This window comes from Nycticebus coucang, chromosome 9, assembly GCF_027406575.1.
Source record: "Nycticebus coucang isolate mNycCou1 chromosome 9, mNycCou1.pri, whole genome shotgun sequence".
NCBI classification, from domain to species: Eukaryota; Metazoa; Chordata; class Mammalia; order Primates; family Lorisidae; genus Nycticebus; species Nycticebus coucang.
The window spans coordinates 124,100,740-124,119,597 of NC_069788.1; the positions used below are offsets into that span (position 1 = coordinate 124,100,740).

General features: G+C 37.4%; 2 protein-coding genes and 1 pseudogene across 17 annotated transcripts in view; 2 read left to right on the forward strand and 1 right to left on the reverse strand.

The window, feature by feature from the left end:
- Nucleotides 1-18,858, forward strand: part of KTN1 (kinectin 1) — a 128,897-nt gene that overhangs the window by 28,685 nt on the left and 81,354 nt on the right. For all 14 annotated transcript variants that reach the window (XM_053603847.1, XM_053603851.1, XM_053603852.1 and 11 more), the window contains one exon: nt 17,165-17,723. In XM_053603847.1, the coding sequence (XP_053459822.1) occupies nt 17,201-17,723 (523 nt within the window). In that variant the 5' untranslated portion in view covers nt 17,165-17,200. The remainder of the gene's footprint in view (nt 1-17,164; nt 17,724-18,858) is intronic.
- Nucleotides 7,067-7,729, reverse strand: LOC128594935 (ADP-ribosylation factor-like protein 2-binding protein; annotated as a pseudogene). Its single transcript, XR_008382660.1, has one exon. The product of XR_008382660.1 is annotated as an ADP-ribosylation factor-like protein 2-binding protein (transcript).
- Nucleotides 8,531-10,331, forward strand: LOC128594936 (small integral membrane protein 15). 2 transcript variants are annotated; one of them, XM_053603862.1, is made up of 3 exons: nt 8,531-8,714; nt 8,817-8,906; nt 8,943-10,331. In XM_053603862.1, exon 3 carries the CDS (start codon nt 9,001-9,003, stop codon nt 9,229-9,231), a length of 231 nt encoding a protein of 76 aa, XP_053459837.1. In that variant the 5' UTR covers nt 8,531-8,714; nt 8,817-8,906; nt 8,943-9,000; the 3' UTR covers nt 9,232-10,331. The 2 variants fall into 2 exon arrangements, with proteins under 2 accessions (XP_053459837.1, XP_053459836.1); XM_053603861.1 differs by having other exon boundaries at nt 8,817-10,331.

Below are 18,858 nucleotides of genomic sequence, written 5' to 3' on the forward strand. Positions count from 1 at the left end.
GAAAAGAAAACCCTTTTACAAAACAAGTTTTAAAATGCAAAAAATATAGTCATGAGTAGTTTTTCCTCTAGTTCTTTCATGGTTGAATTTTTAATCTTTATATTTATTTATTTATTTATTTTAGAGACAGAGTTTTACTTTATCACCCTCTGTAGAGTGCTGTGCTCACAGCAACCTCCAACTCTTGGACTTAGGCGATTCTCTTGCCTCAGCCTCTTGAGTATTTGGGACTACAGATGCCTGCCACAATGCCCGGGTGTTTTTTGTTAGTTTGGCTGGGGCCGGGTGCAACCTGCCACCCTCTGTATGTGGGGTTGGTGCCACCCGAATTTTTAATCTTTAAAACTGATCCATAGATAGTCGAGGTAGGGGCTTAATTTATCCTTTAAATGGCTATTTGTGCCAATACTACTTATTAAATCTACTTTTTAACTTATTTGAAATGATACTTTGATAATAAAATTTTGTGTATGTGTATCTGGTTGATAATTGTATAATAACTTTTTTGTATGCAGTTGGGCTATTTTTCTTACATTTATTTGACTGCTCTTGAGCAAAATTGACACTTACCTGTAGTCTCAACTACTTATGAGGCTGAGGTGGGAGGATCATATGAGCTCCAGAATTCAAGGCCAGCCTGGGCAACATGGCAAGACACTAGCTCCTAAAAAAAAAAAAAAAAAAAAAAATGGTTGTTTTATAAACAAAGCTTTTTCAGTGGTTCTCTTATGGTCATTTTGGATAGTGTTTGATATTTTTACTTTTATTTCATGTTTAGTTTGTGAAATAATGTTTTAAGTATGTCTTTTCTAAGGATCAGTAAGAATAAATACAACATTTGATCATTTTAGTACTCCCATTGTTGAGTGACCTCAAGTGATGCATCTAAGAATTATTTTATTAGCCTATACATTCAACTTTAATGCCGTAGCTGAGCTTCCCTCAGGGATAATAATTTTTTGTAAATGACAAGTTTTGAAATAGGTGTTTGGTTTGCTGGTAAATTTAATGGAGAACAGCATCAGTTATTAGGACTACCTTGTGGTAGTGGGATTGGACCTAGTTGATAAGGTTAGGGTAAAGATAGGACCACAGGGAAAAGTTATAGGGAGATAAGATGTTGGGTCAAAACTACTAAGAACTTGTCTCACATGTTTTTAAGGAAATAAAAGGGGATTTTTGGAGGTATTCATCCCTGTTTTTCCGGCATAGGCTGACTAACCATTTAGCTGGGTCTTATCTTTAAGTTGGATTGGATGGCCCTTCCTAAAGCAGAATTTTTTGTTTTGTTTTGTTTTGGAGACTTCACTTCGTCAGCCTTGGTAGAGTGCCCTGGCATCATAGGTCATAGCAGCTCTTGGGCTCAAGCAATTCTCTTGTCTCAGCCTCTGGATTAGCTTGGACTACAGGCGCCTGCCACAAACCCCTGCTATTTTTAGAGATGGGGGTCTCGCTCTTGCTCAGGGTGGTCTCGAACCTGTGAGCTCAGGCATTCCACCCTCTTCGGCCTCCCAGCGTGCTAGGATGATGGGTGTGAGCGACCGCCCCCGGCCCTCTAACCCAGAAATCTTGTGAAAAGGAAAGGTAGGTCAAGATTGTAGATTTTGGGGTGAAAACTTCATGTACATGGTATAGCTGTTTTATAAATATATTATTGGTACAATTTCATGTTCTGATAATTTTTGAACAGTTTTGATGATGTATGTTCTTTTGTCTTTGAAAATACTAGTTTTAAAAGCAGGTTGTAGAAAGTGGCACTCTAGGGCTAGTAGGTAGGCTTTGCCCAATCTCTTTCATTTTTCTCTTTCCCTCTCTCTGCCCTCTCCATACCTTTCTGCTCTCCCTCTCCTCTCCATTCCTCTCTGTCTCCTCCTCCATTTCTGTCCCTGGCCTATACTCCCTCAAGGCATTTGTTTGGGGAAAAAAAAAAAATTGAGATAACCAAGAAATTGGGGTAATTCTTTTTTTTTTAAATAAAGGAAAGGATATTCCAACAAACAAAAAAGAAAATACTGATTTTTGTATATTTGATTTGACAGGCTGAATATTAAAAAAGTTATAAATTTCTTTGGTATTAAAAACTTGCAATTTGCCAAATTATCGTAGATAGATTTCTTTATGAAATACTGTTTTAACCAGATTATCTCCTATGGGAGTATTTTTAAATGACCAATGCCTTTTCCTGAGAAAATGGGCTAGTTTGGGCTTGTTGAGTAAGCAGAAGCTCACATGGTATGGATGTAACTAACTTCCAGCAGCTACCAGCTGTGCCTTTCCTGTCCAGTTTCTCAGAGAAGCTGTTTAAACTGATTTATTCCTTCTCATATTAAAGGTAGAAAGTTCGAGTAAAAAATGAAATAGTAGTGTTGTGTTGTTGTAAATGGTACCTAATGGGGAAATTAAATTTCATTGCTCATTTATGGTAATAATTGGATTCATTTCAAACTGCGGTAGCAGTACTTTAGAATGGATATTGCTGAAATAACTTAAGTGGTGTGTTAAGATGTGAGTCATAGAAATAACTATGTGTTACAGTTTAAAAGGAGTAATTGCACAACAGCTTTGAGAGTTCAATGTAGTCTGTAAAGTTAATTTTAGAAAAGATATTGTAAATGGGGTGGCGCCTGTGGCTCAAAAGAGTATGTGGCTCAAAAGAGTAGGGCACTGCCCCGTGTGCCGTAGGTGGTGGGTTCAGACCCAGCTCTGGCCAGAAAGTGCAAAAAAAAGAAAAATTGTAAATGGAGTTCCCACGTAGGGGAACTCAATGTTTACTAGATTATTTTGTCTTTTGGTTACTTTGAATCTTTCTTATTTTACAAGATCATTTTATAATTTTATTGTGCACTCTGGGGCCTTTATACTTTCTGTGCAATGACTGACTAGGACATAGGTGAGTTTTTATATTTTGACAGCCATTTCAGGAAATGCTTTGTCTGTTTTTCTTATGTTGTCTTTTTCCTGTTGATTTGTAAGATGAACTTTGTTTTTAGAAATTTTTATTGCAGATGTAATATAAACATTTAACCATTCAGAACTGTATAAAATGAGTCTATTTTCTTGTGATTTCAAGTATGTTATACTTTTTGCTTATGTTTAAAAGTTTATGTTATGACAGGGCGTGGTGGCTCACGCCTGTAATCCTAGCACTCTGGGAGGCTAAGGCAAGTGGGTTGCCTGAGCTCCTGGGTTCTAGAGCAGCTTGAGCAAGAGCAAGACCCTGTCTCTAAAAATATCTGGGCATTCTGGTGAGCACTGGTAGTCCCAGCTACTTGGGAGGCTGAGGCAAGACAGTCACTTGAGCCCAAGAGTATGATACCAGGGCACTCTACTGGGGGCAACAAAGTGAGACTCTGTCTCAATAAAACCAAAACAACAAAAAAATTTTATCTAAATATTTTTATTTCATCTGACTTATAACAGCCTTTCTTCTCATTTGAAATAACTTAAATTAAACCTTTGTGCCTGTTGGGATTTTAGATTTTGAGCTCCACTATGTTCTGTTCTTTACTTTTAAATCACACTGTGGTATGTTGCTGCTTTCCTATGTTTGTTAAAACTGTCTACTGTCTCATAGAATCTATGCATATGTATGTAGAGAGTGAGTGCTCTGGGATTTTAGGAGGAGAACTAAACAGGGTACTTGAGCTGAAAGAATAAGGCCACATTAAGGCTCACTAAGGTGTTTTTGTTCTGGTTTATTAATACTTTGTCTTTCCCTGCTCAGTTCATAAATTCATTGAAAGTCAGCAAATCTTTATTTTATTTTATTTTATTTATTTTTTTTGTAGAGACAGAGCCTCACTTTGTCGCCCTGGGTAGAGTGCCGTAGTGTCTCAGCTCACAGCAACTTCCAACTCCCGTGCCTAGGCGATTCTCTTGCCTCAGCCTCCCGAGTAGCTGGGACTACAGGTGCCCACCACAGTGCTCGGCTATTTTTTGTTGCAGTTTGGCCAGGGCCGGGTTTGAACCCGCCACCCTCGGTATATGGGGCTGGCGCCCTACTCACTGAGCTACAGGTGCCACCCCCAGTGAATCTATTTGTGAAGTGAGCACTGATAAACGTCTTGGTGTTCAGATTTTTAAATTTAAGTGGAGAATATATAAAGAATGGAAAATTTAATAATTGTAATGTTTTTTACTGGAACTCCAACACCACCTTTTTTTACTCTGAGCTACTGACTTTATTTCCCATTTCGTTCAGAAAATAGCATTAGAAAGAGAATTTTCACCACTTCTGACCGTATCCTCCTCGTTGTGCCTTGATACTCTTCCCTACCCTTAGATTCATCCTTTGATGATTGTATCCGAGCTTATGGCTTTAAATATAGTCCTTGTGCCAAATACTTCCAAATTTATACCTCCAGCCTGCACTTCACAGCTGATTAAGCATTCTTTTTATTTAGCTGTCTGCTGGACACTTCTATCTCGCTAAAGCCAAACTCCTTATCTTCAACCCAACCATGTCCTTTCCACATTTCCCCCATCTCAGTAAGGGCGACTTCTTCCCCTTCTTCTGCTTTTTCCTTCTTTTTTTTTTTTTTTTTTTTTTTTTTTTTTTTTTGGCTTAGTCTGGAAGGCTTGGGATTATCTTTGGCTTCACTTGTTCCCTCATACCCCACATCCATTCTCTTAGCAAATAATCTTGGTTCTACCTTCATAATGTATCCACAGTTTGACCACCTCACCTGCTACCAACTTGATCTCCTCATCTCTAGATTATTCCAGTTATTTCCCAATTATCCTTGCTTTCTCTTTCTCCCTATACTCTTCCCTACTCAGAACCCTTCACTGGTTTCCCATATTACTGAGAATACCAGCCATAGTCCTTCCATAGCCTGTAAGAAACTATTTAACCACACTCCTGTCCCCGTCCTTTGAAATTCTCTTTAACATCAATTATTAAAACTTTTCATCATATTTATTCCACTTCAGCCATGTTGTCCTTACTGTCTTTGCTCAGAATTATTAGATACGCACCTGTCTCATGATCTTTGTGCTTACTGTTCCCTCATTCACTCCATTCTGCTCTTCAGTTAGACACAGCAACATATTCTATCTCTTGCTTATTTCATGTCTTTATTCAAATGTTAGTTTTTTTCAATGAAATCTTCCCAACCATTCTATTATAGATTGTAACTACTGTCCACTTCCCTTCTTCCTATGCTCTCTTTCTCTTTCCTGATCATCACTCTTCTTCCTTCTTATTACCCTTTTATATACTATGTATTAATTGTTGGTCTGGCTTTCCCTGAGTTAGTAGAATGTTAACTGTGTAAGTGCGGAGTTTGTGGCCCTTTCACTGCTCTCTATTGAGAATGTGCTAGAACAGTGCTGAATGAATGAATAATAAGGACTATTGTGGAAGACAGTTGTTGAAATGACATAGTGATAGTTTGAGCTGGATTTTGGATGGTAGGTGAAGAAGGACAAGGCAAAGGTTTTTAGATTTGACAGTGAGAAGGCAGTGCTTTAAATTGAACTTCATAAAGTGGCTCCTTTGCCTGATTTAGAAGCTGTAGTCGTTTCTTACTGCTACTTTTGCCTAGTTAGTTGACTGCTGGTCTTCTCTAGCTGATTGTCTTTTATATTTTTCAAAATCACATCTAAACCTATTCGTACATTTTCTTGGTAAGTGATTTGATAATTTATGGAATTTTCCAAGCTAAACATGTAAGAGTTCCCTTACACTCTTCAGTCACTTTCACAGAGTTACCTTTCCTTGCTGTAGGTCCCATTTAAGTATTTCTTTTTTTTTTTGTTTGTTTGTATGAAACACTTCAATTTTGCTCATGATACAAAAGTATTTAATAAGTAACACATCAGTGCAGAAAAACACATAGCTTACACAGCGCATCCTTTCAAACTAGAATACAGACTTATTTTTACTTATAAAAAAAAATCAAGGTACTCACTGGAATTGAATTACTATGTTTTTTCCTCTTTCTAGAGATGTGACACATGCTTTCTGATAAGTAATATTGTAGCAAGCATTGTGTTAAACCAGAGCAGACAGAGGACCAGAAAAGTTGTTTACCACCCCCTACCCATGCTGAACTGGACCAGTGGAACACCAGCTTGGTAGGAGAGATTTGGACAGACAGAAATTTGAGTCTCTACCCAGCCAACAGGAAACCTAACAAACTGGTTTATACAGAAGGATTTTTAACAAACATGCATGAACACATTTAACATGATAAAAAACAAGATACCTTTTATAGATTTCTAGCACATATATTCATCTGTGCCCAGTAAAATAAGAAAGAATGCCGAAATGGAAAGCACTTTCGCCTACATAGCACAAGCAGCTAAGCACACAGCATATAATACTTTGATCTTTAAGCTGGTAATCATGAAAGTTCCAAGATCATGTCCACTAGGTTAGCCTGAGTTTATCTGTAAAAATATTTTTTCAAAAATCATGCTGAAGAGACTTCTAAAAACAGTGGGACTACATTAGGATCAGCAGAAGACATAGTGATGCGAGGATGCAAATATCAAGACTAGGGAGTTGATTTTCACAGATAGCTTTTAGTAAAGGACACCTCTTTTAGTTAATTCTTATAGCCAGGATAAGTTGTGGTCAAAGGAGATTCGGAAATCTCAAAATGGGCAACTAGCTTGAGTAACACCCAAATACTCAAAAACTCCATTGATTCTGAAACTGACCCATGTGAAAAAGAACTGAGTGCACAAAAAAATTCATGCAAAGCCTGCTGGGACAAATAGGGCTTGTGATGGGGGGGTATTCCACACTGTTGACACCAACACGTATGTTGGGGAAGGGGCCCCCAAGTGGAGACTGACTCAGAGGCACCTGAGTAAGGATCTTACTGGGGGAGGGTGGGAGGGAAGAAGAGACAAAGTACTAAATTTAATGAATAAGAGAAAGGGGAAGGTGTTACAAGAGAACTAGGTGCTGGAGAGTTAGGTCATTTTGTTTTTGACCCATCAATACTTAACATGAACGCGGGACGGAGTCAGTCTTTCCCAGAGGTATTCTGTTATCATTAGTTGAGCCTATTGGCCTCTTGGGCTGGTGACATCCAGAATGATCCCATTCATTGGGGGGGGGATGTAGGACCTAATGCCGCAGATTGTTCTGGGAAGTTGGCACAAGATGATTTGCACAATGAAGTCACCACTAAACCACTGCTTAAGTCCAGGCCCCGGCCTTCTTTTTCTGCTCTATAGTCCAGGAACATTTCTTTAAAAGCCAGAAAATCTGTAAATGTGAGCAGCATGTCAAATATGTCACCAGCCACTTCATCTTTATGGTGCTGGAACGTCGTTGTGAAAGCTGCCATGTTAAATCCAGGGATCCGCTCTAGCAGCTGTTCTTCAATGTACTTTTCTACCAGAAAAATATATTCATTAAAAATAGGTGTGTAGGTGAGTTTATTCTCTTCTGTGTCTTCAAATTCCTGGTAATACTTGTCCATGAAATTTCTCTGTAACAACTGGAACTCGTCATCCATGATGATGTCTTCTAAATATCCAACCACAGCATCAAATTCGGCATCAGAGGTGGAGGAAAAGGACAGCGCGAAGCTCTCTTCTTCCAAGGCGTCCATCGTCGCGGCTGCCTCACCCACCCGTGTGGGCGGGCGAGCCAGGTGGCCTTCTACCCAGCCCAGGGCCCGGGGCCCTGCCCAGCCTTCACTCTGCTCCGCAAGGTCCCCGCCCGCATCGAGGGCACTGCAGACGGCCCGCTGGGAGGGACCCCACCGCCACGGCCGCGGGCCGCTCACTGCCCAGTCAGGTCAAAGCCTGCACGCGAGGCTCGACCTCAGGCTGCCCGGCTGCAGCCACGCGCCGGCCGGGCCTCTACACCCCGCCAGGCTGCTCTGCGCGCGCCGCTATCGCCGCCACCGCAGCCCCCATTTAAGTATTTCTGTGTGCAGTGACTCAGGTCACTCTCACATACTAAAGTCATTTTACGTTTTCTCCTTGCACTTTTTTTTAACCTATCCATTAGGTTGTAGATTTTTATTTTTCTTTGTGCTAATCCTAATTCAAATCTGCCCACTTTTGATAGTTTATGTTCTTTGCTCATTTTCCAAATTCCCTCTTTTTAATGTTTGTTATAATCTATACCTGTTAAATACAGTATCTTTAGTCTTCAGTGATTTTTATTCTTTTGCTTATTTCTGATGCCTTTTGCTAATGGTGACTTATCATGTTCTTTAATTTGGGGTTCTGGGCTTACATCTGGGTAACAAGTTTTGAGAATCTTAAATAAACTGGCTTGGGAGAGAATTCCACAAAAGGACATGCATCTACTTCTGACATCTGGACTCTCGGAACCACCAATTTGAGACCACATGTATTTTTTTTGGCAGATGCAAGATCATATAAGCAGTTTGGCCTGTTTAAGAAGAAACACATAGATAACAATTTTTAGGCAAGACTGTGAGTAAAGGCAGAATCAAGACCAAAAGTAAAGCCAATTGTCTTTTATTTTAGTGCTTCATTATGTTGCTGTTCACCAATCTTAAGATAATTTAGAGTGGGAGCGGGATCCGCGGCCCCGCCGCTACATAGGGGCGGCTGTTGCTTAGTTTTTGTCCCAGTTCCCAGCGCAGGCGGTAGCGGCGCTAGGTGTGGTGGCGCCGACGCCGGTTCCCCGGGACTTTTGGTTTTGCGGAGCGGCCCGCGCTTGCCAAGGCCGGGGGGCACGAGTGAACATGCTTCCCGAGGGCCAGCGGCCGCGTTAGGTAAGGGTGAGCCAGCAGGGGGGCAACATGAAGGAGAGGAGGACAAAGGGAAGCGCCCATGGCCGTTAAGCGCCACCAGTTGCGGCTTCAGGCACCACGCAGATCACCCACAGTATAGAATTTAAACCTTCTCTCTGAAGTGTGTGGTAAAACTAAAGACGACGATGAACAACTAAAGGTAGTCTAGAATTGTGCTCACTAATAGTAACAGGACAAAGTTGAGAGATCTGCTCACTAATAATACCAGGACAAAGTTAAGAGATCGCAACTCAAGCATACGACTGCTATGAAGATGTTTGATATTAAGGCTTGGGCTGAGTATGTTGTGGAATGGGCTGCAAAGGACCCATATGGCTTCCTTACAACAGTTATTTTGGCCCTTACTCCACTGTTCCTAGCAAGTGCTGTACTGTCTTGGAAGTTGGCCAAGATGATTGAGGCCAGGGAGAAGGAGCAAAAGAAGAAACAAAAACGTCAAGAAAATATTGCAAAAGCTAAACGACTAAAGAAGGATTGAAGGAATGAACAGGCTCCATGACCAGAGGGAAAATCATTTGGAAAATTACGCAGCTTTGGAAGGACCCACTAAGGTTTCTTTTTTGGATTTCTCAACAGTATTACTTAGCAAAGGAAATTCGACCAAATGGAAGAATCATGCTAATTCTAACCTCAATACTGTAGTAACTTTTAGGTTTGGGTATATAAGTATGTTGGTATCTATTGACAGTTACTGTAAATTAGCTTTTACTATGGTATAAATTCTTTATAACTGACTTAATCATTTGCCATTTTAATAGTTTACATACTGAAAAAAAAATCCTGTGGAGAAAATGATTTTAGATTATGAACTCTCAAATTAGCTATTTAAAATGGGGCCCTTTTCTAGACAGAGGAAGTCAAGAATGAACTTGATTCAAAGGAAGTCAAAATTGAACTTTATGAGGTGAAAGGTGTGCATTGTCTAAAGAGAGAGATACAGTATTTTAATCACATCTTTTCTCATTATTGCTTATTTCTTAGAATAATTCCTGGCTTAAAGCAAAATAATAATTACTTTCTATTTTCTGCATTTTTCTGATATTTTTTGAGAAAACTGGTACTTAGCAAGACATTCTGCATTTTTTAAACCTTTTTTTGTCAAGAATTGTCTTAACTATGTAGAATACCACCTACTGGATATAACAATTTTTGTACTTAGTGAATGCTGCCATTTTTTTATGGACAACTTAAGAAGAGTAATACTATGATTTATAGCTTTCAATAAAAATGCCAAACACTGTAGTACCTTGGAACCAGTACCTTGAAAGTAGATCTGTATAATTATGTCTTAACATATAATTTTCTGAGTGTACAGACACCATTTTTGTTTTTTATTCCACTCTTTATTTTGATTTATATGGTAGTGTTGTCCAGTACTTTTTGGTCAAACAGGTTCAAAGCAAAAACTAAAATTTCACATTAAAAAAAACAAAAAACTGTTAACAGTTAAGTTATACTTTATAACTATTAAAGGCTTAAAATTTGGAAAACATTTTGTTGGCATTGTAATCTGGTGAAAAGGATAAATTATGTCAAAGTGAGAATGTTCTATAATTAGAAATAAAAAGCTAAAGTATGTTTCTGTCTGTTAAGTAGTATAACTGGACCATTTCTCTACTAAACATGGCTTTTATAAATGCCTGGTCCAGTAATTGTATTCACTGACTCAGTATCTAATAGCTTATTAACATCTTTACAACTCTGATAATTTTCAGTTATAAAAAATTTTAACAGCTCTAATTTAAAAATGAAACTATATCTCAAAATAAATTTGATACTTTTTGGTAATGAGGTCCTGAGTTTGTTTGTTTGGAGAGAGGGTAACAGTTTAAATTAGATATGTTAGGCAAGTTAGCCTCTTTGGATTATTGGTAAGCATATTTGTAAAAGGTTAGGAAAGTGCTTGTCAAAACTTAAGAAGCTCTGAGAATATTTATGGACCAGTTTGAATAACACATAATGCTGTTATTGTAGGTTATTAGTTCCTACTTGGTGCCAGTGTGAGTGACATATCAAAACTTTAGGTGATGAAATAATGTAGTGTTTAGTTATGAGTTGGTTATTCAGGTGATTTAGGAGATGTTTATATTATCATTGAAATTAAAACTTAAAAGAAATTCTTCTTTACAACTACCAGCATAGAACCTTGTTAAAAAAGGGTTAAGATATATCTAAAATATTTTTTGGTTTTCTGTTACCAGGCTGTTCATGGAAAGAATTTACATATATATGTCTTACTGGCCACATTTTAGAATAAAAGTATTTGAAGCAAAAAAAAAAAAAAAAAAAAAAAAAAAAAAAAAAAAAGATAATTTACTTTTGCTCAGGATATGTCTGGAATGTAACATGCATAGTTTATTCGAAGATTAGCAACTAATCTTTAATTTTGCAGTTCATAAAATATTGTAGGTATTTCTTTTGTGGAATGGACTCTGATTTTGTTGCAGGAAGACGAGGCCCAACAGAGAGATAGAGCACCCAAACACCAGGTTTATCAGAGGAAGCTTTATTCACTGGCCGGGAGCTTGCAGCATAGAAGAATTCCAAATGGCTGTGCTCACCAACTGCCTTGGTCTTTCCCCTTTTATCTACAGTCAAAAAGTTCCAACCCATAGGTACCATTTTTCTTGGCCAGTTTGAATTAAGTGGAATTCATTGAAATTCATATTCCAGCCCCTACAGAACTATAGGATTTCAGAGAAGTGGAAATTTCCAAGTTCCAGGAAGTTAAGTTTACAAATTCCCGAGAGCTGGGTCACCATGGAGAACACCCTGCAGGTGTATCCTTGTGGTGTCCTTGAGAAGACCTGTTCTCCTAGACCTCATCCTTCTGGGGTATCCTCTCTTAATTTAATAATGATACTTGGCCACCAGTGATAAACTTTTTGTCAATGTAGAGTACTTACCACAAATAAAATTATTTTTTTTAAAGAACAACTTATCTGTTTAAAAATAACTTAAGATGTTACTGTGTGTTTAAAGGAATGGAAACATTGTATTAAGAGTGGCAAGTTTGGAATGTAAAGTATTTAGAGTCACTGATCAAATTAAAGATAGTTTTTTTTCTTAATTCATGAACATTAATTTTAGAATGAAGCTTTAATAATGCCTTTTAAGTTAGCGCTCACAGCTAATCTTAGAAATATTTTAACTATGTTATACATTGAATAAGGCTCCTGTAGGCTACTCTGAGAGCTTATATATTTTTTGAAGGCATATTCATTTAGTTGTACAGACATTATTGATTTGTGCAGGAATGTCTTTGAAATTATATGTTCTTAGGTTGAAAATTACCTTTCTTTCATTTTTTTTTAATGTGTCTGCTTGCTTGTATATTGTTTTATTGATATATTTACATCACTTATAAAAGGATTTTCAATTTGTTTAGATTTCAGTCTTGAATTTTGATTTGTTTTTTCCTAATGGTTCTTTTGAGTCACCCCAACTGATATAGTTTCCTCAGTTGAAGAACAAAAAAGTTTACAAAATTAGTTTTTGTCATTAGTTTTAAATGCTCTTTTGGGGGGAAAAGGATTGCAGTTTGGGGGAAAAAGGATTGCAGAAATGAGCAACGGAAACACCTACTAATAAGAATACAGAATTCCAAATTCTTAACATTTACTTGATATTTAATAATATGTATACTTATCAGACTGCCTCAGTTTCTTCTTGTAATACATAAAATAATTTAAAATTTTTTTTATGTAAACTTGTAAAAATGTAATATTGTATATCCAGGTTGGTTGTTATTTTCATATGAAAGAAATTTAAAGAGTTGAGCAATTAACTATACATTAAAAATATTTATAATCCTGTTCTTTTCAAAAATGTAATGATTCTTATTTTTCTATGATCTCAGACTGTATGTGTATCTAATTTTTTGTGCTCAACAAATAACTTTTAGCCTTTTGTTATGTATTTTGTTGCATTGCAGTTTTTTTAATTATTTTAAATGGTTGTGCAGTGTTTCTGTAGTTGTCCCACACTGAGATAGTTGCACTGTTTTACCACTGTATGTGTAGTGTGGTCTATCTTTGTATTCTACTTTAACCTCCATATTTAAGCAGTTCTTTTGAAATTCCAGTAATTGGCCCTGGATTTTTGAACCACTTAAAATTTGAGGTATCATATATCTTCTACATTAATACGAGCAAGTTATTGTGCCTTCTGAGAAGTTTACAAAAGTTAACTCAATCATGTAGCTCAGTTTTTTCTTTTTTAAAAAAATTATTATAGGTACTTAATAGGTGTATATGCTATTTATGGGATACATGTGATGTTTTGATACAGGCATACAATATGTAATGATCAAATCAGGGTAATTGGGGTATACACAACCTTAAGCATTTATCATTTCTTTGCGTTAGGAACATTCAGGGGTGTTGGCTGATTATTTGAGGTCTGTTTTGCTTATCTCTGTGTTGTATATGGTGAAATGTATGCATGGACTTTCTCTGTTTTGCTCATCAGCTTTTCTTAGTGTTTGTGTATTGAATGTGTGATTTAAGACAACTCTTAAATTTTTCAGTGTGCTACCAAAAAGAAAAAAGGTTGGAGACCCTGATAGAACCAGCTAGCTAAAAATACATGAAACACGAGAGAGAGATTCGATGAGCCCAGATGAAGAGGAATTGAGTTGGATGAAAATCCAAAGACAGCATGATTCCTTGAGGCCTGATAAGGGACCTGGAAAACGAGACTAGAAAATCAGAACACTCGGAATCACTTTTGAGAGTTCTTGTGGTTTCCTTGCTCTGTTCTCCTGAACATTTGCCTTTTCCCCCTTTTTATACAGGTGAACGAACCTGCTCTGCTTGATTATAGATTCTGCTTTCCAAGACCTATCCTTGCACAGGGCTGCAGCTTGCTGTTATCAGTCCTTTTTGACCTTGTCTTGCCTTTTTTTTTTTTTTTTTTTAGCTTCTGTGGCTGCTGCTAAGTACCTCAGCTGCTTTTCCTCAAAGCAAAAATTTAAAGCATTCCAAATCATTGTTTTGTCTTTTTTCTTCCCACAACTACCTAGTTAGGTTGAATAGGATGTTTATCTTAGGGATGCTGTTTTAAAACAATTCTCTGCTTTTTAAAAGCAGTGTAGGTTGACAACACTACTGAAGATCAAATGCTACAGTAAAATATATCTTAATCAATTTAAAACCTGGATAGTTCATGTTAACATGAATTATCAGGGAAACAGTTCTCTACGAAGTTTTTTTCTAGTATTTGGTTAGCACGATTCCTTTTCCCCTTCAATTTGTTAAAACCTGTCCTTGTAAGTCCAGAATTGTGTCAGTGCTGTTTTAAAATATGCTTGTGGAAGTCTGAATTGTTGAGTTACAAAGATTAATATTAAATGATATGCCTGTTGACCTAGTCATCTTTTGTAGGTGGGGGGATTGATACTAAGACCCTGTGTACCCAAATCTCCATGTATATACTCAAGCTCCACCCTTGGCCAGCAGTACTTGAGTGTATGTAGTGTAGGTTCTCACATAAGCAGGTTTCACACCCAACAATTACTGTATTTTCAGTAGCGTTTGATTGAAAAAAATCTGTGTGTGACTGGACCATGGCAGTTTATGCTTGTGTTGTTCAAGGGTTAGTTGTACATACTTTGTTCTCAGGTTCCATTTCTGGCTATTTTCGGACTTGGGTCATTGCTGGTATAACTTGAAGCAAGTATGCTATGCATTTTAAACTGGGATATAAATTAATTGAAAGAGTTAAATTTAATAAGCTCAAGTTGATTATGTTAACAACATAAGATTCCCATACTGTGTCTTGGCAGTTGACAGAGGCAAGTGTGAATAAGTTTATTTTGTTTTGTAAAATTTGTGAGTTATATTCTGGTGAAGTCTTATATTCAACAAACTCAGATTTGTCCAGCTTAAAATCAGATGTTTTTCCAGGTCTGAAATCATTAGAATGATGGTGTATAGGTGGAATTTGATTTCTTTATCTAATCATTATCTATCTTTAAGACTCTTCAAGACAATAATTTGAAAACTTAAAAATTCTCAAATTTATATTCTGAAGGTAAAAAAGTTCACTTTAATTTGCTTTATGCTAAAGATTGTCCTGGTGTTTAATTACATCTGCATTACACACTACCTTTTTCCACAACGGATTTGAGATAACATAAAATACAAGCTACTTTTATGTGGCTTATGCTCGCTGATAAGAGCATCAATTTTTAGAATCTAAACATCAGACGTAAGAGTTTCACTTTGAGATTTAATTTTGGTGGAAACTACCTTTCAGGTGAAGGATATAATGCATGTATTCTAGGCTGGAGGTTCTCAACCTGTGGGTCGCAACCCCTTTGTAACAATGAAAATACATCCTGCATATCATATATTTACATTACAATTATAACAGTAGCAAAATTAGAGTTATGAAGTAGCAACGAAAATAATGTTATGGTTGGGGGTCACCACAACATGGGGAACTGTATTATAGGATCGAGGCATTAGGAAGGTTGAGAACCACTGTCTAGGCAGATCTGGGAGACAGATTCCTCCCCCCGTGCCCCGTACTTACTGGTTTAATTTAAAAGTAGGGCCGATGTGATGTTTCTGCTGATGAGACAAAGACTTTTTATTTTTTTTCAGACAGTCACTATGTCACCCTCAGTAGAATGCTATGGTGTCACAGCTCACGGCAACCTCAAACTCTTGGTTTTAAGCGATTCTTTTGTCTCAGCCTCCCAAGTACCTGGGACTACAGGCGCCCACCACAATGCCCAGCTGTTTTTTTGTTGTAGTTGTCATTGTTTTTTAGCAAACCTGGGCCAGGTTTAAACCCACCAGCCCTGTGTATGTGGCTGGTGCTCTTAACCACTGAGCCACGGGTGCCAAGCCACTTTTTCTTTTTTTTTTTTTTTTTAAGCATTAGGGCAAGGATGGCCAACCTTGCTTTGTAGTATAACTTGTTTCATGCAATGTATATAGACCAGTGGTTCTCAACCTTTCTAATGCCTCCTAATGCCTCGACCCTTTAATACAGTTCCTCATGTTGTGGTGACCTCCAACCATAAAATTATTATTTTCGTTGCTATTTCATAACTGTAATTTTGCTACTGTTATGAATCATAATGTAAATATCTGATATGCAGGTTGTATTTTCATTGTTACAAAGGGGTTGCGACCCACAGGTTGAGAACCTCTGATATAGACTGTCTTAGGAAAAGAAATGAGAAAAGCATGTAAAACTCATTTTAATGCCACACACTCATGTTTTGATTTTGATTGATGTGTCCTTGATGTATACTACCACATCATGAGACTGTCGGTCACTGCAGTGAAGATGGTAGCAGTCTAGGAGTGGTCTCAGATCTCTGAATGAAGGAATGCATGTCCTTGGTGTATACTAGCACATCATGAGACGGTCGGTCACTGCAGTGAAGATGGTAGCAGTCTAGGAGTGGTCTCAGATCTCTGAATGAAGGAATGCATGTCCTTGGTGTATACTACCCCATCATGAGACTGTCGGTCACTGCAGTGAAGATGCTAGCAATCTAAGAGTGGTCTCACATCTCTCAATGAAGGAATGAACTGCCTTCTCTCTTTTTTTTTTTTTTTTTTTAACTATTAAGAGTGTGGGACTTTTAATCAATACCGAGTAAAGCAATGAATTGCTGATAGTTAATACATCTTAATTTTCACATATGTTAATATTCATCATTACATTTATACAATAAAAGTAGAAAAGCTAACTGTTAATGAAATTTTTTTTTTGTAATGTATAAATTTTAATTAATGTGAATTTTTAAGAACAAGCATCCATCCTAGTGTGGGAGGAAAGGAGAACAAGGGCCAGGGAAAGAATTCTGCTCTATTGGTAATAAAGCTCCAGGTTCATCTCATCATTGGATTTCATAGTCCTCTAGATACACGTGGTCCTTAAAAATCGTGCACAACTTCTTAAGGACAATCTTGTTCCAACAGGTGCTAGTTTGAGCTGCAATCAGCTTCGTAAGGTCCCTAATGATGTCATTAGTGTTGTTTTTAACTTAGACCTTCTTCCCCAGACGGTCATGGCAGACAACCTCCATCATCCTGGCTGGAGCTCCAAAGGCCTTGAAGTGGCAGACGCCACAACCTCTAGTTTAACAAAGTTTTCAAAAGTGCATATGTAGGGCAAAAAAGAATGAACATTTAAGTTTTTCCCTCCCTTTGGAGTCTACATGATTGAATAGAAGGATGTATCACAATCGCTCTTTCTGATTACTATTCCTTTTTCTTTTGTAGTATATTTGAATTTTAGTTCACAAAGTATTGAAATGTGTGATTTAAACATCTAACCTGTTCACATTTATACATCACGTTAGATTAGATCTAAAATGCCATGTGAAAGAGTAGGAGTTTTTATTTTATAACTGACAGATTTTTTTTTGTTTCCCCCTCCCCATTTAGGTTTCATAGGATCACATTAACACAAAAACAAACGCCATGGAGTTTTATGAGTCAACGTATTTTATTGTCCTTATTCCTTCGGTAGTTATTACAGTAATTTTCCTCTTCTTCTGGCTTTTCATGAAAGAAACATTATATGATGAAGTTCTTGAAAAACAGAAAAGAGAGCAAAAGCTTATTCCTACCAAAACAGATAAAAAGAAGGCAGAGAAGAAAAAGAATAAAAAGAAAGAAATCCAGAATGGGAACCTCCCTGAATCTGATTCTGAGAGCATACTTCGAGACTTCAAATTATCTGATGCTTTGGCTGTAGAAGATGAGAAAGTTATACCTGTTCCACTGAATGTGGTTGAAACCTCAAGTAGTGTTAGGGAAAGAAAGAAGAAGGAAAAGAAACAAAAACCTGTGGTTGAAGAGCCAGTCATCAAAGAAAGTGATATATCAAAGGCTCCTAACAAGAAAGTAGAACCCGTCCCAGTTACTAAACAGCCCACACCGCCCTCTGAAGCAGGTGCCTCAAAGAAGAAACCAGGGCAGAAGAAGTCTAGAAATGGAAGCGGTATTGTCATCCATTTAACTTTACTGCCTGACTGCGTTTGTTTTAATAACTTTAGAGCTTTGAAATTCAGATGTTTTGTTAGATGTGCACACGAAATGCTGAATACTAATTCTGTAACCAAGATTACTTTTTTCCCTGTATGTTTGCTTTCATTAATTTTTGGTAGGAATTAGTATTGAGCATAAAATAGCACTTTTAAAACTAAACTTCGTATTATAAATATGGAAAAGATCTTTGATAGACATAAAATCTAACTTTGGCTGTTTTATTAAAATGACTAAGGACTTACAAATGTCAGCAGGTAGGAACTTTTACTTTTATTTCAACTAACACTTTTGTTTTTTTTTTTGCAGTTTCTGGCCGGGGCTGGGCTTGAACCCGCCACCTCCGGCATATGGGGCTGGCGCCCTACTCTTTTGAGCCACAGGCGCCGCCCTTAACTGACACTTTCTAATCAATGTGATAAGAATTAAAGATGAAAAGATAAAGTCAGATATATTTCTTACCCTTGATTTGTTTTACAAACATTTATCTTACGTCTCTTTTATGCTAGGCATTGTATTAGGTACTAGAGTTACTGAGATGAATAGTTCATTTTCAGGATAGTCACATGCTATCTTATAGACACAAACATAAATAGGTCATTATAAAATGTTTCATATAATGATCTAGCTGTGTCTAAACTAGGAATTCTAGGGTAGGCCACTTAGAGCATGTAATGCGAAAAATTAATTCTAACGTTTGAATGGTACTAGCTGAGCTTTTGAGTGGATGGAGAGGGGTGTGAGGTAGGCTAATAAAGGGAGAGGAGTTAATAGTACAGTAGGAGGGACCTGAGAAAGGGTATGGTGATGTATGAAGGGACTTGTGTGTACTGTTAAGTCATGTGTGTATCTTAACTTGCTGAGGGTTATGTTGGTTATATTGGTGTTAAATACTAGCCTGCCAGCTACGATTAAGGCACGGTACCAGAGAAGTAAGAGTAAGCACTGCATGTTTTCATGGAGAAGGACATGGACAAGTAAGCCAGTAACAAAATGTAATTTATGTAGATGTATAGAGTATAGAAGAAACACAGAGGCCAGAGCACCTACCCTGTTTTCTCGAAAATAAGACAGTGTCTTATTTTAAGGTG

Coding starts and splice junctions, on each gene's coding strand:
- LOC128594936 (XM_053603861.1), top strand. CDS start 9,001: ATGAAGATGTTTGATATTAAGGCTTGGGCTGAGTATGTTGTGGAATGG.